At 45.0% G+C, this 15,969-nt stretch overlaps 1 protein-coding gene across 1 annotated transcript in view; it reads right to left on the bottom strand.

Annotated features, from left to right (window-relative positions):
• The window catches only part of KIF23 (kinesin family member 23), a 92,385-nt gene that overhangs the window by 53,296 nt on the left and 23,120 nt on the right, over positions 1-15,969 (bottom strand). The window contains exons 3-5 of the mRNA XM_030192861.1: positions 10,008-10,181; positions 4,128-4,316; positions 3,488-3,760 (exon numbers count right to left, since the gene is read on the bottom strand). Of these exons, the coding sequence (XP_030048721.1) occupies positions 3,488-3,760; positions 4,128-4,316; positions 10,008-10,181 (636 nt within the window). The remainder of the gene's footprint in view (positions 1-3,487; positions 3,761-4,127; positions 4,317-10,007; positions 10,182-15,969) is intronic.

Genomic DNA, 15,969 nt, shown 5'->3' with positions numbered 1-15,969 from the left:
GATAGCTCAGCATGTTCTAAATTTATCCAAACCCATTTTCATACATTTTTAAAGGATCACTACTACTACTTATCATTTCTATAGCGCTACTAGAGTTAACAGCTGTTATGATTCTACTGAGACAGGCAGGGGAATGTATTATTCAAGTGCAGATATTTCAATAAGGAGAAATGAGTCCTTACCTGCTAATTTGCTTTCCTTTAATCCCTCCGGACCGGCCCAGGATTGGACTGATGGGTTGTGCTCGCCTTCCAGCAGGTGGAGACTGAGAAAAAAACTCTGACTCTAGAGAGCCAATAAGAGCCCTGGTCATGTGACCCTAGCCTCAGTATTTGAATAACAAAGCAGAAAGAAGAAGAGAATACTACACCCTGTGCCACGAGGAATTCCAGCAGCCAGAAGCACTCATGAAAATGTGCTTAAACAAAGGCTGCACCCATCTCAATCTTAGAGACCTCTACATCGATAGCTTGATGATCATCCGAACCCCTGTCCAGGACTCTCTCCGCCTACCGAAAACAGGCTCTAGCCACTAAGGAACCACAAATGGCGGCTTGTACTGCCAAAGATGAAACATCAAAACTATTCTTGAGCAGAGAATCCAGTCTTCTATCCTGAACATCACGAAGAGCCGTTCCTCCATCGACGGGAACCGTGTTACGCTTAGTAACCGCCGACACCACCGCATCAACCACTGGAACTCTAAGCAAAGCTCTATCTGCTTCCGGAACTGGATAAAGACGAGTCATAGATCTGGTTGGGCGAAAAGCCGCATTTGGGACCTCCCACTGCACCTTAATAACATCCCAAATGTCCTGATGCATGGGAAAAGTTTTGGCAGCGGATCTAGAACCCTTAATTAAGAAGTCGACCTTACGGAGATTTGAACTTTGATGATCTCCCGCCAGTTTCAAAGTAGAGGAGACCATAGAAATGAGCTCCTGCAAGTCATCCTTATGGAAAATTCTAGCCACCGAAGGATCTTCCCCTTGGGCGAAAGATCCAGTCTCAGGATCTGTAGAAGAGGGATCATCCCAGATATTTCCGCCAGATCTTCCTCCTCTTCCAAAAAGGGCATCTCCTGATCGTGATCGGACCAAAAATCTCCGTGCAAATCACCTTCCCTAGATTTCTTAGGAGGTGGAGGAGCAGATCTGACAGAATCCCCTGTTCCAGCTCCTAAATCGCCTTTCTGCATCAAAAAGGCCTGGTACATCTGGAGCACAAACTCAGGAGGAAAACCCCCTGCCTGAGTGGGCCCAGTTTGTACCAGAGCTCCTGAACTAAAAGTATCAGAATTTGTGACAGTTAGAGCTGTAGTCTGTGCATGCGACGGCGACGACGGAGCGGGAATCAAAATGGCCACTGTCCGCAGCAGATTTACTGGAGTGGCCTCCAGAGGCGCGCCTGACTCCTCCGTAACTACTGGAGCCAACCGTGACAGTGAGGAACCCTGAACCGACCACTGAGCTCCCGAAGACGAAGGGAGAGCAGGGCCTGATGCTCCCACCAGCGCTGTACAGAACTTACAAGCGCCTGAAGAGGAAACCCCCTGACGCTGGCAGACAGCACATCGCTTGAGCTTCTCAGACATGGCGGTTCACGCCTAAATCTTCTTTTTCTTTTAAAAACAAGGCCCCGCTCTGTCGACCCAAATAGCGCTAATAAAAAAAATACACCCACGAAAACGGAAGGTAAGAGCAAGAAGAAGAAACCTTTCCCTTTTTCTTTTTAACCAGCTGAGCAGCTACACAACACAGACACCCAGAACACTAAACAGAGCGACTGCTCCTTAGAGTAATGGGGAAGCACTGCGTCTCTTTATTTATTTTTTTATCCTGGCTGCCTCTCCCAAAGATAATACCCCTTTGCTAGTCAAAAGGGGAACCCTTCCCTTAGAAATTTAATTAATAGAAGGGAGGTGGGGAGGAAGAGGGGGAGGGACCCAGGACACCCGAGTGAAGAACTCCTGAGGCTGAAAGCTAATAAATCTGAAATTTTCTAACAAGCCTCAAAGAATTCCTGTGGCACAGAAAAATGAAAACAGAAGAAAAAGGCTGTAAACTAAGAAAGAGAGACTAATGGGCTCACTTCCTACCTGCTGGGAGTGAGAAAATACTGAGGCTAGGGTCACGTGACCAGGGCTCTTATTGACTCTCTAGAGTCAGAGTTTTTTCTCAGTCTCCACCTGCTGAAAGGCAAGCACAACCCATCAGTCCAATCCTGGGCCGGTCCAGAGGGATGCTAAGGAAAATTACAAATAAACAGGGGGGTGGGGGGGAATGTACAGAGAAGGACAATGAAAATTTTAAAAGGGGATGGGATACTTCCCTATGAGGAAAGGCTGAAATGGATTGGGCTCTTTGGCTTGGGGAAGATATGATAAAGGATAATAAAATAATGAGTGGAGTGGAACGGGTAGACATGAATCACTTGTTTACACTTTCCAAAAATACTAGGACTAGGGGGCATGCAATGAAGCTACAAAGTAGTAAATTTAAAACAAATTGGAGAAAATATTTATTCACTCAATGTGTAATTAAACTCTGGATTCGTTGCCAAAGAATGTGGTAAAAGCAGTTGGCTTAGTGGGGTTTAAAAAAGGGTTGGATAGCTGTCTAAAAGAAAAGTCCATAAGCCATTATTAAAATGGACTTGGGAAAATCCACTGCTTATTTCTAGGATAAACAGCATAAAATATATTGTACTGTTTTGGGATCTTGCCAGGTACTTGTGACCTGGATTGGCCACTGTTGGAAACAGGATACTGGGCTTGAAGGACCTTCGGTCTGTTCCAGTATGGCAACACTTATGCAGGTAAGATTGAATTTCTCTCCCCCCACCCCCAATAGGAACAAAAATAAGGGGCAGAGAGAAAATAAGGAAGGTAAAACCCCAAAGAGCCCCCCCACCCCCAGGGCCTGCCAGACTGACTCAGACTGCACATCTACCATCTACTGGGAGACTGAGAAATACTGGCTAAGAGGGGCTGCATAGCATTCTTATACAGTTCTCAGTCTCCACCTGCTGGTAGACATGCATAACTCACACGTCTGTCTGGACTGGTCTTGGAGGGCTCATAAGGAATGGTTGAGTTTATCTCACAATACTTTGAGAAAATTCAGAAGACACAGGATGGCAGTTCCATTATTTAAAGTTGTAAATGCCTTTTGTTGGCAGATTTTAGATTTCCTAAGTCTTACTGAGAATAGATTTTTATTAAAGGATTAACATAGTATGAGACATGCAGCATAGGACACACACTTTTGACACATTGCATGTCAGGTGTACTGGGAATTGGCTGGAGTGCAAACTAATGGGCCCCCTAAAAATTTACTCACACAGCCTGCATTTTAATGCTCACTATTAATTAATCAGATTGCTCCATTTTCCATCAGTGTTCTTAGGCTTTTTCATGAACTGCATGATGCTGTGCATTAAAGCACTCATTGCTGTTGGTTATTAATCTGCTGAAAGTAACACTAACCCTAGAACTGGGATCCTCTTCTATGTCTACCCCTTTCATATAGGTGGGTACCTCGCTGGCACCGGTCCAGCACATCCCTCGCCTTCTCTCCTGTGCATTATAAGTTCTAACAGGCTCAGATTCCTGCTGTCTACTGGTACGAGGTGTTTTCTGCTCCCATTCCGAGATGCAGGAAGCCACGGATATACTGCTACACGAGTTGGAACGCCTGTGAGGCTGTGGCTGGGTCAGAGGCTGGCTGCTAGGGAGCTGAGGAACACAGTTATCGAAGAACTAAAGAAATTGGAGAAAGGTTAATGAACACACATGCAACAACTATAGTGAAAGTAAGCCAGAAAACAGACAGTGGCTTCTCCCAAAAAGCTGCCACTGCAGACAACTCAAAGGTTTTGCTACTAAGAGGGGCTCCCTGTAAGATCAGGAGGTTCCAAAACAGTAGAATTTTCTGTATAAACTAGTCAGCCTGAATGAGAAGGTGAATCTCAAACAGATCAGATGGTTACAAAGGAATGCATGAGCAACAAAACTAACAGAATTCTCCTACAATTAGGCTTGGCATTCCCACCTACACTGCTGTAAGGGTGCTTCCTAAGCCTTTTCCCACTAGCCATGACTCATGCACAGATGGAGCATAACATACAGGTACTGGGGTGGGAGATGTTGATCGCACGACGACCTTTGGCTCCCTTTCCCGATCTCTCTCTCGTGCTGGCCGCTCTGGCTTTTCATTCTTCGTTTCTGTGACAATGGCTTTCAGCTGCTTTAGCTTCTCATCTTTGACCCAGAGCTTGTTCTGCATTTCCAACTGCTTTGCTGCCACACGACGCTCCTGCAAGGCACAAGGGGAAGGGGGTAACAAGAGTAAAGTGCATTTAATTTTAAAAGCAGCTCAATCAGGAGGAGTGCTTGCCAGCTATGTAATCCTTGTTCTTCAGGATAAACATATTTCTATTGTTATTTTCTTAGAAGAGGGGAAAGGGAATGGGACTTAATATACCACCTTTCTGTAGTTTTTCCAACTACTTTCAAAGCGGTTTACATATTATATACAGGTACTTATTTGTACCTGGGACAATGGAGGGTTAAGCGACTTGCCCAGGGTCACAAGGCGCTGCGGTGGGAATTGAGCCCAGTTCCCCGGGATTAAAGTCCGCTGCGTTAACCACTAGGCTACTCCTCCAGTCCAATAAACTGCCTTGTATCCCTAAAGAATGGCAATATGTAAACCAAATAAATGATCATATTATGACAAGCCACATGCCTTTGGAACAAGTTGCCTGATTGACTCCAGCTTCAGCATATATATCCTTTGATCAGGCATTAAAGACCTAGTTATTTCAGAAATAATTATGAATCATACAGATCTCTTTCAAACTTATTTGCTACTTTTTATGATTTACTGGTTGCATTGTACTTATTTTATCTTGATTGTATTTTTTTCATAATTTTTATTGCACTGTATTTTATTATTGTAATCCACTTTGAACTTTTGTTTGGTTATTTTCAGTGGACAAAAAAATGTCCAAAAACAATTAAAGTTGGAGCTGGCACTTTGCTCAGGTGCCCAATGCTAATTTGTCAGGCTTTTTTTTTTTTGGTTGATTTAATTTTAAACATATCCACCTTTTTGCTCCATGAGTGCACAAAGTGGCTACAAAGCCTAACATATACAATAAAATCATTTAACACATACAACACAAAATCAGATCAATTCCCATCCCCACTGGTACATTTCTAACTCTCTAAGGGGCCATTCTTCTAAGCTGCAATAAGCACTAGCACATGAACTAATCAGTTAATACACCTATATTACTGCATGCTGCTTAGTGCAGGATTAGAAATGGACCCTTTCTACCTATGAAAGAGGTGTCAGAAAGTGCTCATTTTTTTAATGGCAACATTAGTGCATGACCTCAAACTATACACAAATGAACAAGCTACCCCTTTGTGCCTCATTCACTTTACTAAACCAGTAAACCACGTGGAACTAGCATTCAGCGGGGACTGTTGAATTACCAGTGGAAGCAGGCTCGGTTGGAGCTATTTTGACGGGCATGTGGACGCTTTTTCAGCTAAGTGAACTTTATATAAAATGTGCAGCAGTTTTTGCTGGCTTTATTCCTCTGATGCTTTTTAAATAGACATTTATTGCAGTAAGCTTTTTTTGCTGAATTCCAGCTTTTTGGTCCATTTGGATTGAATTTTTTGGATTTTGTTAATTGAGTATTAGGGTTTGTGCATTCATTCACTTTGATCTATTCAGAGGTTTGGGTTTTTTTTGGAATCAGTCGATTTTCTCCATGGGAAGGAAGTTTTTGATGCCGATTCTTTTTTCTTCCTCTTTCTTTATATAAAATATATATAATAAGAACCTATGACAGTAATGGACTCCCATGTATGATGCTGGATATTCTAAAACTTAGTGTATTTGAGGAGATTTGAGGGTAGTTTGAATTAGTGCATGACCATAACTGAAAAAATAGAAAATCGGCTGTGGTAAAAATGGTCTTAGCACACAGGAAAAACTGACATAAGGTGATGTGTAGGAGGGGAGTTATGTAGGAAGCACTACAGCATCAGAACACCTCTTACAGCACCAAAGGTTCTTATCAAGCCCCAAGAGGCCCTTAATATAAGTCAGTCAGCAGCAGTTTACATAGGAGGAAAGCAGAAAAATAGAAGGTGATGTTTAGTCTTATCTGTTCATTTCCCTTTCTTGAATCCTCTAGACTAAATCAAAAAGGAAAAGGAGGCAATGATGCCAGCAGATGGTGGAGAGAGCTGCATCACTAGATAGGCTGCCAGTTAACTTCTCAAGCTAAGAATTCAAAAACCCAGAGTGTGACCCATGGAAATACAACTGTGCTACAAAATAGGCACAAGGCTGTCTGTTTAGGCAGCCTGGTTTCTAAGACTTCCACCAGGAAGAAGGAAAAGAGCAGCCAGGAGAACACAAACACTTCAACACCATATTCCCTTCAACAGAAGAATAGGAAAACAAAGGGATTGTACAGCTGAGCAGGATTCAAGAGAAGGAAACGGGTCATTTCACCTTCATCGTCATCCTGTTGGACTAGTTCAGACAAGTGGGAAGGAACCAAGCTCACCTAAACTTCAGGGAAGGAGGAAGCCAAGACTATCCTGAGGACCTGAGCTCTAAAACCAGCTTGTTATTTTCTTCGTACTTTGATCCAATAAAGCTTAGTAAAGGAATGCAACAACCACCAGGCTGTGATCTTGCAGATTTCCTCAGGCCAGGCTGCCAGTACAAACGCCAAACAGCTGCTTCACTCTTGATTGCTGTGTGCAATATCACATAGGCTTGAGGGGTATTTATTACTCTTGGATCTCTTGACTCCTCACAACAGGCATTATTGATGAAACACAGCTGTGTCGACTTTGATCCCTGTCTCATCCACTTGTGTATTTGTCCTTGTGTTCCTGGTCTTTTTGGTATAGGTTCTCACTTTTCTGGTTTCTTTCTGACCAAGATGAATTCAGTGTCCTAGTTGAATGTGCCCAGATCCTCCCTTCTCTCATCAAGCTATGAAGGCCTTCAACACAGCATTCCCCTTGTGGGATCTGCCAAAAAGGGGCTCAGACTTCAACTCAAACAGATTTCCTGGTACTGCTCAACATCTTTAAATTGTAAATGGCATAGAACTCTTATGGGATCTTGTGGGGAAGAAGTGCTTATTATATTGCACTACTTCAGAAGAGCTTCAAATCAAGAGTTCTGTGAATCCTTCAAAACCATATCACCTTCTATGGGGATAGTAGTCTTATGAGCGATTGCAGCCACTAAGGTGTCCACCTTAGGAACCTGAAAAAAGGTCCTTCCATTTTGGAACTGGAAGTGGGTAGAACCTAGCCAGTGCCTTAGTATTTGAGACTGAGGTCTGAAGACTCTTGTTTGGACAAGATAATGGATCAATGCTTTTTATATAATGGGGAGGCTTTGGGTGGCTTCTGAAGACCATTACAGAAATCTTCAAACAAGTGCCATGTGCTCACATAAGCTAAGACATAGAGCTCTTACACCCCTATCCACCAACTCCTGACCTGCTGGCTTCAAAATCTGCAGCATCTGCAAAACATGAGAAATCAGGACTGCCAGCCCCTCTTTAGGGAACAGCAGCAGAATAGAGAATACTTCCCTGTCCTAGGACAGTTTGCTCTTATCCAGGGACCCTGCTGGAGAGAGACAGTCATCTAGCTCAGTAATAGACTCGGTCTCAGAGTTCAGATACAGGAGTTCCTCTGACGAATGAGGGACCTCCCAATGGAGGTTCGAGCTTGGGGACCACTCCTACGAAGTCATTCACGCTACGGCTGCTCCCTCATGTGAAGACACTAGGCAGCACCAATTTCCAGCAGAAAGCCTGGTGTATAACCATGAGCTGTGGAGAAAAGCCCCTGCGGCTAGCCAGAGCTGAAACTCTTTCCCAAGAGCTGCCTTCCCTGGCACAAGGAGTGGGGGACCTGGGGATCCAGCCACAAGTAGGCCCTACCTGGGCCTACCTTAAACCTTGGTGGTTTATTGGCTTCTTCGGGGGCTCCTCTCTTTCCTGCCCTGTGCTGCTTCTGGATTAAAATGAGTGCTGAGACTGCCATGGGAGGTCCTGGCAGCCATTTTGAGATTGACACAGGCATATGCAAGAAGAGCAACTGGAGAAGGCACTTGCATGCACCAGAGCTAATCTCAATATGGCTGTCAGGACCTCCTGTGACAGTCTCAGCAGCCATTTTATACCAGCAGTGGCACAGGGCAGAAAGAATGGGGTCCTTGGGGTGGCAGCAGCTTGGAGGGAACCATCATCTGCCTGGGGGAAAGACAGAACATATTTGGTTTCAGCCATGGATTTAGTCTTGGTTGTCTTTTAGAGGAGAGATGCACCGCCCTTTCTAAGCAGCTGTGGTTCCAGACTTCATCCACTCCCAGGGGGTGTGAACCTCTTCCCACAGGTGGACTTCATATCCAGATCTCCTGCAACTGCCAGGCCCGAATTTTGCATGTCCAATCACAATAGGGACACACCCACACTCCAGCAACACAGCTCTTATCTGTGCTACAGGACCCACAGCAGTGGCTGCATGAACCGTCCAACATGCTCAAAATACTGGTCCTCCCTGCCAAGCCTGAGCTTTACACTACCACACATCCTGAAACCAGGCAGCCACTGCAGACAGAGCCAGCTGCCTCTAACAGCACTCTTGTGGAGAGCCCAGCTGCCTGCACAAGCTCCCAACCTGCTACTACTGCCTAGGCTGCAGAAGAGAGTGGGGGTAGAGGCTCACACACACAGACACACCAGGGAGTGGTAGAAACAAGGCCAACGACCTCCCAGCCTCAGCCCCACTAGTGACAGGGGGCCAGAATGATTTCAGTCCCCACTCAACCAAACCAACGACAGCACCTCCAGACCCCCTGCCCCTGGAACCTCACCACCACATGACATCTTCTCCACCAGGGGAGAAAGGTTCACATGCCACTGCCCTGGAGATGGGACTGGGGAGCAACTTACCTGCAGATCAATTAAGCCCAGGGAATCCATTCCTGCTAGCAACACAGTCTCTTACAGGGTGATTGTATCATTGCAGAGCTGTGTTCTCTGTCTCCACTATCTGCTGGTAGGGAGGTACACAACTCACCTGTCTGGACAGGTCTAGCAATATAGATTAGACTTAGGTCACTGGAAGCTAGAGAATATACAGAACACAAAGCTGCCAAGTACCCAGTTCCAGGAGGGAAATTTTGGGCCAGTTCTGGATTTCTGAAAACTACATCCTGATGCATTATGGGACTAGGAGCACCTATTTCAATGGGTGGAATCAGGGATTACAAATATCACACTAATTTAGAATGTAAGTTTATAATCAAGATTAGCCAAAGTATCTCCCTTCTGTAATAGGCAGCTCTTATCACAGCTTAAACTGCACTCACGAAAAGAATGAGCTGAGAGCTAATAAGTGTCTCAGAACCAAGCCCAGTCATAGTTCAGAATCTCTTTGGGTTGTCTTTCTCCAGGTACACAATGGGAAAGAATCCATGCATGAAACTGGGGCCTGGTGCAGTGTGAAAGACTCTAAAAGTTGAGCAGTGGGCAAGCAAGTAGACTATATAAACTTGCCCAAGATGTCCGACATCCAAACTGAAGCAGCAAATCTAATCTGAGAATCATTAAGTCAATGTCTGCCCTTTTGTACCTGGATTCTCAGCTATGGCACTGCATCACTGGTCTCCTCTCTTGCCAAAGCTATTCCCATTCACTGCTGCTGCATTTTATCTTCCACTGGTCAAGTGTTCAAAGACAGTTTCCCAGCACAACAGCCTGGTCCTAGGGCTGGATCTATTTTATTTATAGCCTGCTAAGGCAGCCCACAGGCACTGGCTGTGTTTAGGCAGTGAATCTGTACAGCAGGCAAGGGTTTCTTTTAAATATCTATGCTCACTGGCAAGAACCTTGGTACGGTGCATGCGTACTCAGACGCTGCAGGCCTCGTGCTATAGGACACTTACGCATTCCTTCTCCCACTTCATGGAAGTCTCTGTCATCATGCCCTGCAGTCTCGTCTCCAGCCTGCGCTTATCTGAGAGCTGCCGATGTAGTTTCTGGTTACTACTTTCCAATTCGTGCTGTAAGGCACGCTTGTCTTCCTCATAAATAGTAGCTGTTTTCTCCAGGATCTCGATCTGAAAAGCAAATGTTTATGAGTGAAACATCACATTAGAGAAAAAAAAATTCAGTTGGTAACTTATATTCCTGCACCATCAATACACAACAATTTTAGGCATAAGGAATTTATGGTGCAGTTTTATTAAAGGAGACAAAACAATTATGAATGATAAGCAGAAAGGATAGACAATAAGAGCAAGTGCTCCTTTCAGTCCCCTTTTCAGAGATTTTACACTGCCAATGAATCTCCACCACAGAATTATCCTGCCCAGCTATGTAACTGCACAGACAGCATTTACACACTAGTAAGGATGCAAGTTGAGGCAAACTCAATAGTTCTCTGGGTTATCACTGCCAAATATGTCAGCATTCTGCTCCTTAGGTTCCTTATACTTGGCAATGCTTTTGAACTAAGCAGCCGTGCCAGATTATTCCATTCTTTCAGAACAGATTGGTTTAGTCCTGGTTCAGCCCCATTGCACACAAGGCTGGCTAACCCACTAAAGAGGGCTTTAGTCTAGAATTAATGAGAACAGGTAAACAAAGTCCCCATGTAACTACAACATGAAACACAAACAGAAATGGTAAAAAGGGCAACATTTGGAAAGCTAGGTATACTAACGCCTATAACATGGGGAATCAAGTTTTGGATCTAGAAGTTGATTTGGTTTTAATAGCTGGTCAGAGACATGGTACATGGATACAGTTATATCAGGCTCTAATCTATTCAGCAAGTACAGGGTAGAAAGACAGATGCTGTATATTAAAATAAATGATACTAAAGTCAACCCAATGGCAGGGCTCGCAGGCAGAAAAATATAGATGAAGAAATTCACAGGATCGTTACGAAAGGGTGGCATTATGAATTGTGTAAAGTGACTTCAATTTGCCAGATGCTGACTGGGACATCCTGGTTGCAGTATCACCTAGAAGTAGAGGATCCTGGATTTTCTACAGGGAGAATTGTCCCAGCCACTAGTAAAAGGAAGCCATACAGGAGGCGGCAACACTGGACTTAGTGCATATAAAGGGGGAAGTTATTTTGGTGTTGCAATGGGAGATCATCTGGCATCCAGTGATCACCAAATGTGTGGTTCAGTATTAGGACACAGGTGAAGATGGTTTATTCAAAAGTGAGATTCTCAGGCTCATCAGCAGGGCTGCCACTCTGGGTGGTTACCACAAAGGGTGGTAACACATGGCATTGGGTAAATCTGTGTGGGGTTTTATTTGGGGGGGGGGGGGGGGGAGGGGGGACAGACGGACGGATATGAAGCATGTGAGAGTGGTGCCCAAGTTGGATGGGAAGATCACATTTTTATCAGTGAGCTTCCAGATAGTTTAAAAGGCTTTAATAAAAAAACGTAGCAGAAATACGGGACAAAATTGCTATTATGGCTGGGGACCTCTGTGGAAATACTGCAGAAATCAGGCAGAAGTTAGACAAAACAGTCCCAAACAGAGGAATAGACAAACAACCTAGTTCATAGGCTATTGGATTTAGGGGGGAAAAACTAAAGTAGTAATCTGCTTTTCAGAGGATTTCACAAGTCACCAGAGAAAGATGATGGTTTCAAAAGTTGGACAATATCACCGGAGCTGTTCTACAGGTGAGCAATAAGCCCATAGGAAGGACTGGCTATAAGGTTGGAGTGGGCCAATAGAGCACACAAGGCCCCTCAACTAAACAGGCCCTGAGACATTAGTACTAATGCAAACAAACAAAAAAAAACCCAAACAAACTCCAAAACAAGAAAGCAAGCCTCCAGGATCAAGTCACTAAAAGGACCGATGAGAGATTGGTATAAAAACTGAGGGACACGAAGGGAGGGTGGCCACGATGGTGCCAACATGCTGTGAGGAGTGAGGTTGCTCAGAATAGCTTGCTAAAGTTTCTTCGGTTTTGTTTTCTGGCCTTCCTATTATGCCTCATACTAAAAGAAAGGGGATAGTAAGGGCTTTACCATTACCTGCCCTTACTTCTTCCCCGAAGCAGCAAACCCTTGATAGCTTCACACTCCAGCACCCACAGATTAATACCAGAGGAGATTCTGTTTTGAGCGCTGAGGGAGGAACCTCAACGCCTCAGGAACATGAACCAACGCTTTCACCTCCGGAAGCCGAAATACCACCATGCCCCACCATGACGTGGGAAGAGAAGACGGGCCCCAAACCTGCGGAAGGCGCTCAGATTGGGACAAGTGGTAATGGCTTTTCATCGGAGTGCTCAGCGGCGGTATCTGAGATCTTGGCCAGGAAGGGATTGTTGAACCCTCCCGTGGTGGTTACGCTAGATACCCTCATAAGTACATAAGTAATGCCACACTGGGAAAAGACCAAGAGTCCATCGAGCCCAGCATCCTGTCCACAACAGCAGCCAATCCAGGCCAAGGGCACCTGGCAAGCTTCCCAAACGTACAAACATTCTATACATGTTATTCCCGGAATTGTGGATTTTTCCCAAGTCCATTTAGTAGCGGTTTATGGACTTGTCCTTTAGGAAACTGTCTAACCCCCTTTTAAACTCTGCCAAGCTAACCGCGTTGGGTGAAGAAAACTTTTCTCAGATGTGTTTTAAATTTACTACACTGTAGTTTCATCGCATGCCCCCTAGTCCTAGTATTTTTGGAAAGCGTGAACAGACGCTTCACATCCACCTGTTCCACTCCACTCATTATTTTATATACCTCTATCATGTCTCCCCCTCAGCCGTCTCTTCTCCAAACTGAAAAGCCCTAGCCTCCTTAGTCTTTCTTCATAGGGAAGTCGTCCCACCCCCGCTATCATTTTAGTCGCCCTTCGCTGCACCTTTCCAATTCTACTATACCTTTCTTGAGATGCGGCGACCAGAATTGAACACAATACTCAAGGTGCGGTCGCACCATGGAGTGATACAACGGCATTATAACATCCTCACACCCGTTTTCCATACCTTTCCTAATAATACCCAACATTCTATTTGCTTTCCGAGCCGCAGCAGCACACTGAGCAGAAGGTTTCAGTGTGTTATCGATGACGACACCCAGATCCCTTTCTTGGTCCGTAACTCCTAACGTGGAACCTTGCATGACGTAGCTATAATTCGGGTTCTTTTTTCCCACATGCATCATCTTGCACTTGCTCACATTAAACGTCATCTGCCATTTAGCCGCCCAGTCTCCGAGTCTCGTAAGGTCCTCTTGTAATTTTTCACAATCCTGTCGCGATTTAACAACTTTGAATAACTTTGTGTCATCAGCAAATTTAATTACCTCGCTAGTTACTCCCATCTCTAAATCATTTATAAATATATTAAAAAGCAGCGGTCCTAGCACAGACCCCTGAGGAACCCCACTAACTACCCTTCTCCATTGTGAATACTGCCCATTTAACCCCACTCTCTGTTTCCTATCATTCAACCTCTGGCAGGCAATTGACAGATTGAACTCTATGATTACAAAGTCAACTCAGGAAACAGCGAATCTTGTTTTAATGGTGGAACAGCTCTCTAAGTCAATGGACAAATTAAAGCAGAACTTTAATGACCAGGTACAAAAATCTCAAACTGATGTTTCTAATATTAAGGACAACATGTCAGCAGTTATGAAAGACAATTTGATTATACATCAGAAAATAGAACAACTTGAAAATTACAACAGACGTTTGAATATGAGGATACTAAATTTTCCAAGGCCTGTTGGGAGTCCTTCCTTTAGAATTGTTTAAGAAATACCTCATTGAAAATTTAAAGATTTCCTCTCAAAATATACCTCCTATAAATAAGATATATTTCCTTCCTGTGAAGAAGAAGCAAGGGGGGTCTCATGAAGATACTAGTAAAAAAGGCCCATTTCTGAGAGCAATGAAACGGGCGCTAGCAAGGTTTTCATCGAAGTGTGTATGTTTGAGAGTGAGTGTGTGAGAGACAGAGTGAATGTGCGAGTGTGTGAGAGAGTGAGACTGTCTGTGTGAGAGTGTGTGTTCGAGAAAGAGTGTGCCGCAGGGGTCCCCCCTCGTGTGTTGGCGTCCTTCCCGCTCCCCCCGTGTTTCCTTTTCCCATATCCTTCTCGCCCCCTTCAGGGTCGTGGCCCCCCACCCCCCCCGGCCTGCAGGATCGTGGGCCCTCTGTCTGGCGGCGTTTTTCTGCATCGTAGTGTGTATGTTTGAGAGTGTGTGTTAGAGTATGTGAGAGAGAGTGAATGTGCGAGTGTGTGTGTGACAGAGTGAGAGTGTGTGTGTGGAGTGTTTGTGCGAGAATGTGAGTGTGAGAGGGAATCCCAGCTTCAGGGTGTTGGCCCCCCCTCCCTTGGCCTTTCAGGATAGTGGTCCCTCCGTCAGCCGGCATTTTTCCCCCTCCCCCCTCCCCCGTCTCCCTTCCCTCCTCGCAGGTTCAGGTTCGAGTGCCCCCCCCCCCCTTCCAGTGCCTTTCAGGGTCGTGGTGCTCTCTCCGACTGAAGCTGGCTCCCTTCCTGGCACGTTCAGGAAGGCAGGCAGGCAGGCAGGCTCCCTGCGTCTGTCTGACGTTCAAGGCTGCCTGCCTGCGTCGCTCCCTCCGTGTCTCCGAGTTTGTGCGGGGCGATGGGAGTCCTGCTGAGTTGGGAAATGGCTGCCGAGGGGCAAGGGGAGTCAGATCGCGTGTCGCCGATGCTTGGTGGGAAATGGCCGCCGAGGGTCAGAAGGAGATGACGTTTGGTCGATTGTCATAGCGCCGCCCTCAACGTCATGACGTTATGACACGAGGGTGGGCCAGACATTCCTGGCCAAACCGGATATCTCTGGCGCCTCAAGTTTCCGGCTTGAGGCTTCATGGAACGTTGGAGGTGCCTTTTATTATATAGAGATGGAACAGGCCCAGGAAGAGGAGAAACTCAATGAATTAAGAGACATTTCTTTGATTTTAGAGGATTCGCTATCAGAAGTAATAAATAGGGCTACACTATTTGGTTTCATTTGTATTTGAGCAAGATTTTAATGCTATTCTGAAGTTGTACTTCAAGAATGCTCATCAAAAGTTCTGTGGCCAAAAGTTATGGATATTTCCTGATGTTACTAGATCCACTCAAGATAGACGGAAAAGGTTTTTGGATATGAGAGCAGTAAAAACTTTGGGGGCTACTTTTTTCCTAGCTTATCCCTGTAAAATTAAGGTACGGATAGCCCAACATATTAGTAACTTGAGCACTGGACGCATGGAAGCCCCCTTAGAGGCATATTTTCAAAGAACTTAGCCTTCCAAAATTCTATAGACACCTATGGAACTTTGGAAGGCTAAGTGCTTTGAAAATATGCCTGCCAGTGTCCCATTGGGAACAGAAGCACCACAAAGTGCAGGAACTATGTTTTGTGGTCCTGAATCAAATTAAAACAGAGAGAGGGGGCAACGTTCCCTTATGTTATTAAGAAAGGAGCAACGCTTAATCTCCCCATGGAATACGGTAATTCCCCCCGGCCTCAATAAGGAAATTGATTGGCTTAGAATATAAGTGATGGTATTTAAGGTGAAATTAGGCCTTACCTGCTCATTTTCTTTCCTCTAGATCCTCCAGACCTTTCAAGACGCTTGGGTTATGCACTCCTACCAGCAGAGGGAGACTGAGAACACTAAAACTTCTTATACAAGTAGCCTGTGCAGACCTTCTACTAACCAGTAAAACAGTAACAAAGCAGAAGAACAAAACACCTCCACCTAAACAAAACCACTAAATCCACACTCAGATCTCCTCCCCTTAAGACGGGAGAATTCAACTGCAGATGGGCACAAATGGTACCACGAACTGCCCTTACTAAAACTCCAGGACCCAAATCACAGAAGCTACTAGAAATATC

This window comes from Microcaecilia unicolor, chromosome 1 (genome assembly GCF_901765095.1).
Source record: "Microcaecilia unicolor chromosome 1, aMicUni1.1, whole genome shotgun sequence".
Lineage (NCBI taxonomy): Eukaryota > Metazoa > Chordata > Amphibia > Gymnophiona > Siphonopidae > Microcaecilia > Microcaecilia unicolor.
This window is presented reverse-complemented; position numbering and strand designations above follow the sequence as displayed.